Here is a 14555-nt window from a genome sequence, read left to right as displayed (position 1 = left end):
TGTCCTCTCCACATTTCTTCTCCCTCTTTTCACCTCTCAATCACTCACTCATATTCCTAACAGGAAGTCAGGGAAAATGATCTTTCTTTTTGAGAAAAGCAGCTGTTTTTGTTTGTGTAACCCAGTTTGAGAGCACGGGACGTGAACCGAGGGACTCTCACTTTCTTCTGCAGCTGTCCTGGACGTGAAAAGTTTCGGGGGGTGGGAAGTTGCATCTCGTCTTGCACTTCGCTTTTACACTCTCCCGTCTTCGTCCTCCTAGTGAGAGTGGTTTTTGCGGAGGGGAAAATACATCTTGTTCCTCTTTGGTTGCGTCAAACCTGGCAGAAAGCAACGAGAAGCCTTAAATGTGGCAACGTGCTCCACTTTGTTCGTCTGGCCTTTTGCCATCACCCTTGACAACATCTTACACACATTTACACACACACACACACATACGCACATGGCACGTAAATACTTCTCCAGGGTTTAGTGTAGAGCAGGCCACATAAAACCAGACCAGAAATTGGCATTTTCCACAGCCAGTGATTACAGGACCTAACTCATTACAGAGACATTACACCATTACGTTTTCACTGTTGTCAGTCTGTCTTTTATCATCCTGTCTTTCTTCTTTCTTTACGTTTCTCACCCACTTTTTGGCCGGGCCACCAACTAAGGCCGCCACTTTGGAAAACAAACTGTTTCCCATGTTTCAAAAAAAAAAAACAGTTTCCTCATTTTCCCTCGGAGACGTCTGGTCCAGCTTAGCTCGACGCACACGTGACATTTCAACTTTCCTTTCCGTGGAGCAGAATTTTACAAGATAATATCTCTCTACGTGTCATCGCTCGGTTTGAACTCGCCTGCGCACTCTCTCGTCTCCGGATATATCGCTTGAAATTTGAGTCTCGGCACGAGCCTGACGGTGCGTTTTATTTGGATATTTAGCAGACGAGAGTATCGTGCACGCAGAAATCACCGTTAATGCTTCCCTGGAAGGCTGGATCATAAATTACCAAATGAAAAGACGCTGTAAACATGGCAGTAGTGTGTATCGGAGGGATGATATGTGCAAAAGGTCATGTTTTGGATTATAATCTGCCATTCATACATTGACTTTATGTCACTTCCTTTGCCTTCTGCTATATCTGGAGCCCCTTTCTTTTCTTTTTTTGACCCCGAAGCGTTGTTTTACTCTTCCTTCCTTGCACTGTTTTGACCTGATGGATCTGACCTATTTCCTATACAAGAATGAAATCTATGTTCTGCTTTTCCTCTTTTCATTGTTACATTGTTTTTAAATTTTGTTCCCCCTCAGAGAGGGAAGTAAACTCTGAGGCCTTTGTTCCTGTTGTGGATGCTGTTTGCTGTAAACCAGTCACACACACACACGCACACGTGCAGCGACCTGCTGGTGGCAGCCGCCTTCCTGTTAATGGAGGTGTTTAGTCTCTCCCCTGTGTGTTTCGAGGCGGCCAACCAGCCTGCACGCTTACTATGAGGTCTGGCCCAGTCACTTTATCTCCAGGCTGTTTTTCCCCCCCTCTCTGCTTCATTTGATCCTGGAGTACCTTTCCATTCCCATAATGCAACCTGTCTCTCGCCTCAACTGCTTTGTCCGGCCAAAAATACCTCCCAATGCTGCGGGGGCTGCTGCTGCAGACTGTGAAAGTAGGCTGAGCACAATGGCCAAAAAATGACAACACTGCTGATTTAATTTCGTGCGACAGAGATGACAAACGACAGGATTGTTTTTAACGTCGCCTAATGTGGTTTGTCTGGACAAATCTGGTGTCTTCACTCTTTCAAGAGGCTGAAATAAGTTCATGCTTCGTTCTTTGTGGTTTTATTCAGAGCAAGTGTTTCGCTGATGAAATCAAACAGGCAAAACGACGTCAAAACCCGAGAAAACAAAAGGAGCAGTTGTACAAAGAGAAAAGAGAGAGTGGAGTTCAAAGATGGAGTGAAGTGAAGATCCTGCTCTTTGTGTCGAGCCCCTCGGCCTCATCGCAGCCCCCATAGAGTGAATTTAAGAGGGTCAACTTTAACAAGGGCTGTATTGATTTTCTGTGTTTGAAGGAGGAGCGGGTGTCTGTCTGTTTTTTTGAATAGTAGGATGAGGACAAGACAGGGGCGGCGCTGCTTTTTGTCTTGGTGTTTAAGCCTCCATTCGACCGAGACGCAGGGGGGCAACAGTTGGTGGTCCGGACTCCAGGGGGACTGCACACACTTTTGCACACATTTGTTGTCACCGTTACTGTTTATTGGGCTACAGTTACATAACAAACTCACTGTTTCACTTTAAACATTGCATTAACTTGTAAAGTAGATTCCACCTGTTGGTTAAAATTCACGTTTTTGCCAGTTTTCGATATTTTGCTTAAATTTCTGCAACAATTGCTGCTTTTTTTTGCTTAAAGATTATTTTTTTGGCCTTTTATGCCTTTATTGATAGTACAACTGAAGATAGACAGGGGGCAGAGAGAGAGGAAGTGACACGCAGCAAATTAGCCGTCCGATGCGGGATTCGAACCGGGGGCCAGCTGCAGCGAGGACTATAGCCTCCACACACGGGGCGGCCGCTTAACCCACTACGCTCCCGACCGTCCCAATTGCTGCTTTTTTAACTACAGCTAGTTAGTTAGGCTTAGCACTAAAGCAATTAGTCTATAAACTGATTTACTGATTGAGTTTTAAACTTATTGCTTCAGCAGAAAGACCAAACTCTGTTTCCATATCCTGAAATTTGAGGATTTTTAATTATTTTTTTTGCTCATTCATGATAATAAATAGAATATTTTTGGTATTTAATCTGTCTCAGATTAATAAAATAAAAATAAGTGTTAGTTTCAGCCTCAGTTGGGCTCAAATGTGCCTATAATCACGCATGTTGAATGGATTCCTGCGCACAGGAATAATGATGCGTTAGACGTCTGTACCACGGAGCCTGTTTGCTGATTTATAAGGTCATTGAGTAAGACAGCCGCTGTGGCAGCTCTTTTACTAGTAACACGTGGCTGTTGTCTGCACATGGTTGGCTAGACTACAGAGTAATAATTTAAAATGAAAAATGGTGTTTGTGTGTGTGTGGGGGGGGTTTTACAGCTGCAGCTAACACAGTTATTTTCTTTATTGATTAATCAGTATTTGTTATGTTTGGATAAATAGTTTGGTCCGTAAACTGTCAGACAGCAATGAAAATTGCACATCACGAGCCTCCAGAGCTCCGACTGCGTCTTTAAATGTCAAAGAAAATCAATTTACAGCATCAGACCCTCACATTTGAGGAGCTAGAAGCAGAAAAAACATAAATATTTGATGTATTATCAGAAATCCTTGTTAATCTTCTTTTGGACGATCAACTTTCCTTTCCAGCACCGTTGGGTTAGAAAGGAACAGATGACACGAAACTGATTCCAGTAATCTAAATGCAAGAAATGTAACTAATAACTTTGAATGTCAGTAAAAAGCAGAGTGACATAGATGCACTTTTAAAAGCACCAGAGCTGAAAGACTTAGTCGATACTTCAGGTGGTCGATTTGAGCAAAAACTGAAAAATAAAATCACAGGTTTTCTGAACAGAAAATGAATGCCACCTGAAGATGTTACAACCAATTTTTTTAGCGACTTGTTCCCTGAAATGTGCAAACTGATGATTTACCGTGTGTGTTCTGTGGTTTTTAAAAGATGAAATAACTCTAAACTTATCTGAACGTGTCATATTTATGAAATTTAGAGTGACTTTTTGTGCTGATCTAACATTTCAAGCAGGTCTCTCTCCTGATGTTCTCTTGTTTTTGCTTTGTCAGATAAGACGTTTGTGTGAGCTTCGCTCCACCCTATCAGCGTTGTACATTTCACTTTTCTCAGACAGCTCAAGGCTGTTGAATATTTACACACACGCAAGACATTCACACACTCCTAAGAACAACCGGCTGACCGCTGAATCCTTTCACACACTTTCACAAGGCTCTGGACTTTCACAAGAGCTTTCAACCACATCCAACCTAAACCTATTCCCACCGTCCTGTGAGCCCAGAGTATACACAGGCTTAGGTCCAGGTTCTCGCTTCTCCTGACAGTGGTTGGTAGTCACACACACACTCGCACACATGGGAGGTATGTTGAAATGATTCCCGTGTATTTGATCCTTGGAGATCGTAGTAGCTGTGAGAGCATTCCTCCTCTCTCGCCTCTTGTGTACTTACCCACCAGTATTCGTGGTCCATGCCTGAGCCCTGGGGGCCAGCGGAGGGGGACCCCTCATTGACCTGGGTGTGTTATGGTTCTGGAGGGGAATGTGCTGTGTCTCAGGTCTGGTCTAGATCAGGTTGCTGTGCCCACCCACACCCCCCCGCCAAGGCATGTGTTGCCTTTGGACTGAGCGTTTGGTTTGCTGATGAGGCCACACATCCTCAGGAACATGTTCTGATAACGTTTCTTATCAGTAATGAACAAAGGAAAGAAAACAACAGAGGAGGCCGATCATTTGTCCATTTGTCCACCTCTAACAGTCACGCACACACACACAGATGTACTGTAGGTGCTGCTGATAATGATATTAAGTGGAAAACACCCACATTTCTCCCCATTCACTATAATAGTATCTACAGCTGGACTGTGGTTGGTTTCTAGACATGACACACAGCTGGTGCCACATGCACAGCTGGAAAGATCAGTCCATTAATTGATCAACAGAAGAATAACATCACTAATCGTTTTTCTTGTTCCAGCTGCATAAAGTCAACATCTTGGCATGTAGGAAACTGTAATGTTCTTGTTTTATAGAACAAATGATTAATAAATGAATTGAGAAAATAATTAGCAGATGAATCAGGAGTAGTTTGGCTTTCTTGTAGATTCAGTTTTATGGTTTGTAGTGTGTAGTTTATATCAACGTCCTGACCTCTTATTATAACGTAATAAGCAGCACTACAGACTGAAGCGTAGAGTGATCATATAGCTCTCTAAAACACCTGACGTGCCAGGTAAACAACAAACTAACAAACAAACAGTACACATATTTATTCAACACATTTCATCGTCTGTGCGTCTTATGATAACTTACTCAAAGAATAAATGATCACCATCATAACAGCAGCTACAGACAGTTCATGCAGGAGGCAGGTTTGTTCATAATGAGAGGATATTTTATTGTACACAAAATCACACCCTAACTATTAATCAGTGTATGCACGCTGTGGACTGCCTGCATGAAAGTAACTACAAAACTATAGTCCTGCATTCTCATAGTTTATTTTCATTCAAAACTGAGTATTTTGATAGTTTTCTAAATTAGATAATGTTGCGATAAAGACTGTTGGAGTCAGGAGAGCTCACAGCAACGTTTTTTACGTTTTATGTGTCATTTTGCTCCCAATTACAACTCCTGAAAACAGAATATTATATGAACACACACAGATTTCATACACTGTCATGTGTTTTAATACTAATGAAACGTCTCATATGACCGTATGACCTCGTGCTAATAATCTCTGGCGATACAGACGCAGAGAGAAGGAAAACAAGAGGCCTCAGTTGATTGTTTTCAGTGGGACTCTCCCGGATCCCCCTCCATCTCATCGAGGTTTATTCTTCTTAAATCTTCTACTCGTTTTCGCTCACATTCACATTCTGCAAAGCTGTTTACCCAGTGTATTAGCTGACCTCCCTGCTCCTTACCCAAACACCTCAGCAGGAAGCAACGTTACCTCCCCACCGCTGGCCCGCTGCCACAGCATTGTGATAGCGAAACCTCGGCGTAAACCTACACTCACGTAAAAAAAAAAACACAGTGCGATTAAGATCAAGGACATCAGCTTACACTGGAAACACATCAGTCCACATGAGCACAGATTTGTTTGCTAATTATGTCGACATTTAGAAAAGATACGGAGGGAAATCAAGGTGTGCGACTCCACCTGGTTGTTTTTTAGACATCGCTTAGTCAGTCTTTCTTTGTGTATTTGTGATTGAGGTGTGTGTCTGTGTGTGTGTGTGTGTGTGTGTTAATGCTCCTCAGGTGTTCCAGGACCTGGGTGTGTCGGTGCTGTCCGGAGCCTCTGAGGGCTACAATGTGTGCCTGTTTGCGTACGGACAAACAGGATCTGGAAAGACGTACACCATGATGGGGACACCGGTGAGCAGGACACCGACATTAACCGCTCTCACCACGCTGCTCTGAAAATAAGCAAATGAGCTGTGACACCTGTTAAAAATGACGCTACTGTACGCTCACTCTCTGTTTTGTTTTGTTTTTTGTCAGGACTCCCTTGGCTTGACCCCTCGGATCTGTCAGGTACATCAGTGGATTGTAAAACTGAACGTAGCGAGCTGCATACTGATGATTCAGCCACGTGTCCCGTGGTGTTGTAGCGCGTAGTAAGTTGCATCTGTCCTTTCCTTACAGGGTCTCTTTAGGTCTGAAGACAGTTTCCCTGATGGGCAAAACTCAAGCAGAGTGGAGATCAGGTACTTTGTTACTGTCCGACTCCCTTTTCAATCAGTGCAATCTGTCCACTTCCTAATCTGTCCACTTCCTAAAATTCAAATGAGACGAATACTTATGCTGCAAAGCTGCAGGCGATACAATGCAAATGTAAAACTGGATTTTCCTGTCTGCATCGGGGGCAGTCTCAGAGCAACTTACTGAAGCTTTGTTAATTTACCAGAGCAGATATTATCCTTTCTGGGTTAGCGTCGTTTCTGGGCCGTCTCGTTTGGACCAGCGGTCTCAAGCGGAGACCACGTAACCATGACTACGACCTGGTTCAAATACAACCATTGTCACACATCACCACCCTCCTCTTTGTTTGTCTGTACTCTGAACTTTACAGTTAAGGCAAAATGCCAGAAAGGTTAACTTTAAGATTGTTTCTGACATAACATACTCACATGATGTGTAATGGGACTGTACGTAGGTTTGTCGCGTATTATTATTATTATTATTATTATTATTATTATTATTATTGGACATTAGGTGATCCAGTCCTGTGTGTTGATAGCAGGTTGTTGTTTCATCCCTGTGTCCCTGCAGCTTCCTGGAGATCTATAACGAGCGCGTTCGAGACCTGCTGAGACGAGGAGACCAGAAGAAGAGACCGTCCCTGAAAGTTCGAGAGCACCCCGAGAAAGGACCCTACGTGCAAGGTTCAGTTCAAGTGTTCAGTACACCTGCGACCTGTAATCTATAAAGTGTTTGACAGCAAAGACACAATGTACGTCCCAGAAAACTAATTTAAACTCACTTGAAACCAGAAAGGCGTTCTTTGTTTGCCCCTTTAGCCCTCGCCTCCAACACCGACCTGATGTTTTATTTGTTACTATTGACTTTTATTCTCCAGTGTAAAAGTGAGAAACAAAACAACAGTGGAGAGCTGAGGCTTTGTACAAAGATCTATCCTACAAACACAAAGCAAATCCAACGAATTCAATGAATTGGAATTAAAATTCAGTATTCAAACATGACCCCACGGTTCCAGGTGTAATTGCAAAAATTGTCGAGCTCCAGAATCAGCAGATCATTTCCTCTTTTAGCCTTTTTCTGTCTGTCTTACTGATTAAATACTTATCTACAGGTCTAGAGGCTGCACATTCTCACTACCCTGCAAGGATAATGTAGCTTAGATTAAAATAAGATACCAAATCTCTGCACGGGAAAAAACATTCTTTTAAATAACGTTGGAGCACCCTGATGTATCGGACATAAAGCAGGACTTTGCATATTTAAATTATACGGTTTTATAACTTGTCGTGGATCATATACTAAAACAATCTGTCCGAAACACTCTGTGCTTAGAGAGCGAAGATGAGAGGCGATACCAAAGGTAAATGTTCTGTCTCTGCACTGTCATCCACACTCAAACACATAATTTTGTCAAATTACGGACTTGGATGTGTAACACGCTCTGCAGCATTTTGAGTAATGCTCGTGTCTTGTAAGTTTAGTTTACAAGTCACTGTGGTATGCGGTCAGCGATGGAATTTTGTTCTGTCGTTAAGCTTTTGATCAGGTCCAGAATTGGCTCTGACCCAGACTCCTCTTTTAGCTCGTCTTCTCTTTCTCCTTCTCCTCCTCCTCCTTCTTTCTCTCCCTCTCATCCGCCCGCCTCCTCTGTGCTTAAAGCCCCACATCCACTCATTGTCTGTATCAGGAGAAATCCCAGTTGACCAGAGGAAGTGAAGTCATTTCCTTGTGGTTCCAAGGAGAACACTCCACCGCACACACACACACACAGAGCACTTTAAGGACTTCTGCTCCTCCGCCAACACGTTTCCATCAAACATTGTGTTCACAGCCACTCTTATTCTCTTTATATACATTAAACACATGCATTAAATGTTCATATTTAAGACGAGGACATGTTGGCGCCACAAGTCTTTGTGCGTGCATGTGTGTTACAGCTGCTTAAGATACGTGATTCACGCCTGGAAGTCGAGTTTTTTTGTTGTGGGAAAATATTACAGCTCAAACATGAGACATACTTCCTGTTTGTGTCTTATTCTCATCTCTGACTGTCCTTCTGCTCGTTGCCATCAGCGTAACAGTGAAGTCACCTTATTCCTAAAGCAGCTGACACAACTTCTAGCTTCAAATGTGAATCTATGTCTTTCTTACTTGTTAAGCTTCATCCCTTTACGTGTCTTTTTTTGGAGGACTCTGTAAAGAGTATGTCTCTCACAGGGAGTTTCACATGACTTTCTATCCTCTGTGGGAATTAACAAACATTTCGGAGGTTCATATATATCTATATATAAAACTGTGCATGTGCTCTGTTTTCTGTGTTTCCTTCTCTCTAACCAGACCTATCGCAGCACGTGGTCTCAGACTGCAAGCAGGCCATGGACCTCTTGGAGGAAGGCATCGCCAACCGAATCACGGCAGCAACCCACAACCACGACGCCAGCAGCAGATCCCACGCCATCTTCACCATCCAGTACACACAGGTCATCGTCTCCCTCAGCCCTCCTGTCAGATTATACACAGCTACACTCATCTCCTACTTGTAATTTTTCAGATTCCAGTCTGATTACTCTCGTCTTTCCTCTACAGGCAATCCTAGAGAATAACCTCCCTTCAGAAACCGTCAGCAAGATAAACCTGGTGGACTTGGCTGGAAGGTGCGACCGATGTTTCCTTCTTCTTCTCATCATCAAGTCAAAGTCATTGACAAATCTGCCCCCTAGTGGATGAGAGTTCCTAAATTCTCAGTTCCACATTTTAATCTGTGTCTTTAATTAATGACATGAAAGTAATGTTAAGTTTACGTTTTATCACATCACAGTGAGCGCGCAGACCCCAACTACTGCAGGGATAGACTGACCGAGGGTTCTAACATCAACAAGTCGCTGGTTACTTTGGGCATCGTCATATCTGCTCTTGGTAAGTAAAAGTGACGACGTCTAAGAGAGGATTAAATCGAGCATCCACAGATTCCTATTTTTCCTTCCACGTTCCCCCTTTCCTCGAAGCATTCCCTTCCGTCTGTAGCAGCGCCATAAATCCGTCACTTACCTCTTCTTCCCACTGCTTCCTCTTCAGCCCAGAACTCCCAGATGTCCAGCAGCTGTCAGAGTATCAACAGCATGGCTTCTGAGGGCGATGGCAGCACGGTGGGAAGCCACAGCAGCTCCCTCTCTGGAGGCGGCGGAGGAGGAGGAGGAGGAGGAGGTGGTGGTGGTGGGAGGAGGCACTGCTTCATCCCCTACAGAGACTCTGTGCTAACCTGGCTGCTGAAAGATAGCCTGGGTGGCAACTCCAAGACCATCATGATCGCAAGTAAGTGTAACAGTGACTTCCCTAACTGCCTGAACTGAAAGCTGCTGAACAGAGCTGTTGCAAACTCAAAAGGCAAACATGCAAAATTAAAAGAATTAGAGTGAGTGCTGCTGCAGCGTCACAAGATAATTTAACTTTGATCAAAAAATTAATGTGCATTGAATTCTGAGTGTTCTGCAAGTCATTCTGCAGTGTGCTACACCTAAGGACTGGCTGGATGTCTGGAAAATAAATTTAAAAAGTACTTGTTATGCTTTGGAAAATAGTTTGCAGTAATGTGACCACACTGCTAAAACCCCTGAGCCTCGCTCTACATGCTTTTTTTATTGTGATGTGACTGCTAATTGCTGAATGTGTGTGTGTCTGTGTTTGTGTGCAGCGGTCTCACCCTCCGCTAACAGTTACAACGAGACCCTCAGCACCTTGCGCTACGCCGCCCATGCCAGAAATATCGTCAACAAGCCTCGGGTTAATGAGGTCAGTGGCTGTTCCAGAGTCAGACGATGAAGAATTTAGTTTGATCCAAATGTTTCCGTAGGTTTAACGTGCGCTTTTGATTTCCGTGCAGGATGCCAATGTTCGGCTGATCAGGGAACTGAGGGAGGAGATTGACAGGCTGAAGAGCATGCTGCTCAGCTTTGAAATGGTACGGTGACCTTTTTATCGTCAGAGCATCGCGCTGACTCTCTCGGGGATACACCCCGCTGGGTTTACCCTCTTAGTACTGTAGGCTTTGAATGAAAGAGATTCCCACATAACACGTTTTTGTAGCACAGGCTTAGCGCAATGCGTTTTTTTTAGTCCCCTGGGTGGTAAAGAGTGAATTGCACTGTAACGACACACATTGACTGATCATTCCTTTTTATTCTCTTGACTGACAGCAGCGTAATCCCAGTCCATCCCTGAGTGATGAGAGGGATGGAAACCTTTCCGACATCGTGCTACAGAACGAACTAAAGGTAACGCAGGGTCGACGCAGATGGTTACATCTGCCTGATAGACACAGTATTCCTGGACACATGAAGCTTTCATATTCAGTTTCATGTCAGTCTGACACAGATTTCACTATGGAGACATACAGCACATCATGTAATCATCATTAAACTCCTACAAAAAACACTTTCCAAACGGCCAATAATTCAAACCAACAGGTCTTGAATTTTAAACTGTAGTCCGGGTTACAAGGATTCAGAAAAGATAGAAATATGATGCAGATTTATTTGGGTGCACGATATCAACCCAAGTTATATTAGACACTTTGTTCCAACTTCGTCCTTTCTGTATCTGACTACCTCCTCTAAAGATTGTGGGATTATTTAAGATTCTGCAGACACAACAAAATATGTTCCCATTGAGGTTTGTGGATCATCCTGAAAAGAAAACATCTCCAGCAGCTCCATAAACAAGAATCCATTCACCTCTTTTGTATTGGGATAGCAGCAGATGTCTCAGCAGTGGCTATCACTGGACTGATACATATCTGTGGGGAAAGCAGCAGTAGTGGAAACAGTAGTGCAGTATTAGCATTGATACTGATCATCATCTCCCTGACAGACACAGATATTTTCTCTACGCTGGTCTCAACCGCCTCTCTTAATTACCTCCCTTCGTTATCTTCGCCCACATCTTCCTCCTCAGGTGGAGCAGCTGACGAAGGATTGGTCGGAGGGCTGGCGAGACAAGAAGGAGCTGCTGAAACAGTACAGCGTGGACATCAACAGAGACCGGGCCGGATTCCTCATCAACTCCCTCCAACCGCATCTGGTCGCTCTGGATCGAGACGTTCTCAGCACGGGGGTCGTCTTCTATCACCTCAGGGTGCGATGATACAAAACACAGATAGATATGTTGGATGTATGATGTAGTATTTTAGTGTGAGGTATTTTCTTTGTGAATTTTAGTGTCAATTTCAGAATACATGATTAGTTTAATATCAGAATTATTAATATTCATGTAGGGATTTGTATTGATGGTGTCATAGATTAGTTAGTTGTACAGGAAGTGTGTCTCTTTCTTTTCAAAATACACATTTGCATGAACGAAAACAAACTGATATTCTCCGTATTCGCTCTATTTTTCCCAAACTCTAACTCTCTTACTGATTTGTCAGCTGTCTTGACTGTAACCATCTCTCTTTTTTCTCTCTGCTAGATTCTTCCACTTCTTCCTCCTCCTACTTTTTTCTCTCTGTTCTGCTAGAAAAACTCTTGAGGAAAGGTGCGTTTCTACTGTCTTTTTGTTTTCACTCCATCCTCCAACTGTCCTGTTGATCTACCATCTCTATTTATGTGTGTGTCTGTGTACGTCTTCCACAATGCTTGGAGCTCAGTTGGATAAGAGGCTCTTAGTTCTGAGGCTAGGACTCCAGGGAGCTTAAGCTGTCCTGATTCTGACAATGACAAGCATACCCTCAGGCCTGACAATTACACTGTTTCCTGCATGTGAAGAGCCGAGGCCACCTGGGAGCACATGTGGTCTTGACACCGTATAAGAAAGCTCTTAATCCCATTAGATAAGCTTCAAAGTAAACAAATGATATTTTTTTTCTGTCAGCGAAAGACTTCTCAGATTTATTGTGTAAAATTCACTGTAGCTGCTGTTGCTTGTGTTTTATTGTCCGGTATGCACAGTAGTTGTTTTTGTTTTTGCAGATTTTGAATGCAGCTGCCATGATCACACAATGTTTTTTTGTTTGTCACAGGAAGGAGTTACCCACATTGGACCTCAGGAACAATTTGAGGAACCACAAATAGGTATTTATTTATTCATTGGGTCTCCATGCTTCCTCGCCCAGCTGCATATTATATTTCTTTTGTGTAATAAGTTTTTTCTTAATCGGAACATTGCAAGAGTGTAAATCCTCAAAGCGTCTTACAGCCGTGCATTATCACAGAGTAGATGTGCAGTAGATGGCAGCATGAAACACGGCAGAGGATACGCACATACAGCAGAGAGTCTGTGAACGCATAGTAAAACATATCCCAAAATGGAATGCTCACTTCTCATTAAATGCTGCATTGAGTGCTGGATATAAATTTAGCGGGACAGTAGCTGCATCAGCACAGCTTTCTAAATCCGTACCTGCGATTGTGTTTCTGCATCCTTCGTGTTTCCAGTTCTGCAGGGCAGTGCCAGCTGCGAGATTGAAAACCACGGAGGCGTGGTGACGCTCAGGCCGCTGCCGGGCTGCGTCTGCCTGCTCAACGACCGAGAGGTCACCGAGCCCTGCCGACTGGCTCAAGGTCAGCTCCCGTCCCCAATGAAACTGTTTAATCACACTCATGTGAAAAGCGAAAAGCAAAAAAGAAAGCTGTAGCATGTTTTTATTATCTGATCTGACCCTCATGGATATGCAGGCCTGCAGCTTGCATCATGTCACTTTTATTTGACTGATAATAAATTCTTATTTTAATACCATGTGACAGTTTTTATGCCCTATAAAATCTTATCTTACGTACGACACAAAGTTATGATCCATAATAATTAAGTTCTAGTTGATTTGGTGACACTTGTTGTTTATTATTGCATGTTCTTGTATAATTAAGATGCTGAGAATGTCTTAAAGATAATATATCATTTCATAAAGATATTAGACCTATTATTATAGATTCTGTTGAGTTGTGTACCTCCGAATACCAGAATTTTATTCCAGTAATGTTGCCTTTGCTTCTAGTTGCTGTAACTTCCGGGTAAACACGTGATATTTTGGGTTAATGTTCAATTGTGCACACTCACCCACTTAAAGATGCACAGATATGGTTTGATAACACATATATGGGTTAATGTGCACTTGTGTATGCATGCATGCTCACTTAAGGCGCACAGATTCTTCTCATGGATTAACATTTACACACACTCAGCATCCACTCTACCCCGCTCATATACACCGCAGCACACGCACTTACACTTTCTTCAGCTTGCATCAACACAAAGCTGCGGAACGAGCAGAACTCGTGACGAAGGCTCTGTATCTCCCCAGGGACGGTGATCACCTTGGGAGGAGTGCATAAGTTCCGCTTCAACCACCCGGCAGAGGCAGCAGTCCTCCGGGAGCGCAGACGGGTAGGCGCTGCTCAGCTAAAAAAAAATTCAAATGATCCTGTCGGTTGTGATGGCAATCATGATAAGGTTAATAATGAGCAGATGAGCGGGGACGCTGCGGTTGATGTGATGCTAGTGATGCACAGAATAATCTCTGATCACGTTCCAGGAATGTTGATCGCTGTGATTTTTCTCTGCCGAATATTAAAGTCGATCTTTTCTTTGCTCTTCCCAGGCCAGTGAAGGTGGCATGAGCTGCACCTACATTGACCTTTGCCCCTTGACCCCTGACCTCAGGTAAATACTGCCTCTGAAAACAAATTCACAAAAATGGCACAATATTCATCCCTCTGTGCAGAAGTGTGGTGTGTGCCGGGAGCTTATTCTGCCAACGCACAGTATACATATTTGATAGAGGTACATGTCTTGTACCAGTGTTCGTGCTGTAGAAGTAGGATGGTGTTTTGTGCGTGTTTCAGTCGAGTTGGTGGAGATGTCACGTGTTTCTGTTAGCCCCCACCTTTGTGAACAATCCCAGTTAGCTGTTTACAGGACAGGCTCAGCTGTTGCTTGGTTACTGCTGAGACGCAGAACCGAAAACCAACAACAGCAGCTTTTACTTTAAGTCCTCCACCACCAAACTACTAAATTATAGACACGAAGTTGTACCATGGTGAGATGAAAAATGATTTCAGATTTTTTTGGTTGTGTTTTTTTTTTTTCTTTTCCCATCAGTTTTTTGAGTCTGGATTC

At 43.3% G+C, this 14555-nt stretch overlaps 1 protein-coding gene across 2 annotated transcripts in view; it reads left to right on the top strand.

Annotated features, from left to right (window-relative positions):
- stard9 (StAR-related lipid transfer (START) domain containing 9) overlaps positions 1 to 14555 on the top strand; it is a 51461-nt gene that overhangs the window by 22161 nt on the left and 14745 nt on the right. Inside the window, exons 4-19 of one of the 2 annotated variants that reach the window (XM_027275244.1) lie at positions 6006 to 6122; positions 6249 to 6281; positions 6393 to 6454; positions 7020 to 7132; positions 8787 to 8929; positions 9036 to 9103; positions 9268 to 9365; positions 9525 to 9761; positions 10141 to 10238; positions 10330 to 10407; positions 10643 to 10720; positions 11400 to 11579; positions 12463 to 12514; positions 12878 to 13003; positions 13741 to 13823; positions 14038 to 14099. In XM_027275244.1, coding sequence (XP_027131045.1) covers positions 6006 to 6122; positions 6249 to 6281; positions 6393 to 6454; positions 7020 to 7132; positions 8787 to 8929; positions 9036 to 9103; positions 9268 to 9365; positions 9525 to 9761; positions 10141 to 10238; positions 10330 to 10407; positions 10643 to 10720; positions 11400 to 11579; positions 12463 to 12514; positions 12878 to 13003; positions 13741 to 13823; positions 14038 to 14099 — 1628 coding nt within the window. The remainder of the gene's footprint in view (positions 1 to 6005; positions 6123 to 6248; positions 6282 to 6392; positions 6455 to 7019; positions 7133 to 8786; positions 8930 to 9035; positions 9104 to 9267; positions 9366 to 9524; positions 9762 to 10140; positions 10239 to 10329; positions 10408 to 10642; positions 10721 to 11399; positions 11580 to 12462; positions 12515 to 12877; positions 13004 to 13740; positions 13824 to 14037; positions 14100 to 14555) is intronic. The other variant, XM_027275245.1, reaches the window with a different exon arrangement.

The sequence above is a fragment of the Larimichthys crocea genome, chromosome XXIV (assembly GCF_000972845.2).
Source record: "Larimichthys crocea isolate SSNF chromosome XXIV, L_crocea_2.0, whole genome shotgun sequence".
In the NCBI taxonomy this organism is placed as follows: domain Eukaryota; kingdom Metazoa; phylum Chordata; class Actinopteri; family Sciaenidae; genus Larimichthys; species Larimichthys crocea.
The sequence above is the reverse complement of the archived record's forward strand: the minus strand, read 5'-3'. Positions and strand labels throughout refer to the sequence as shown.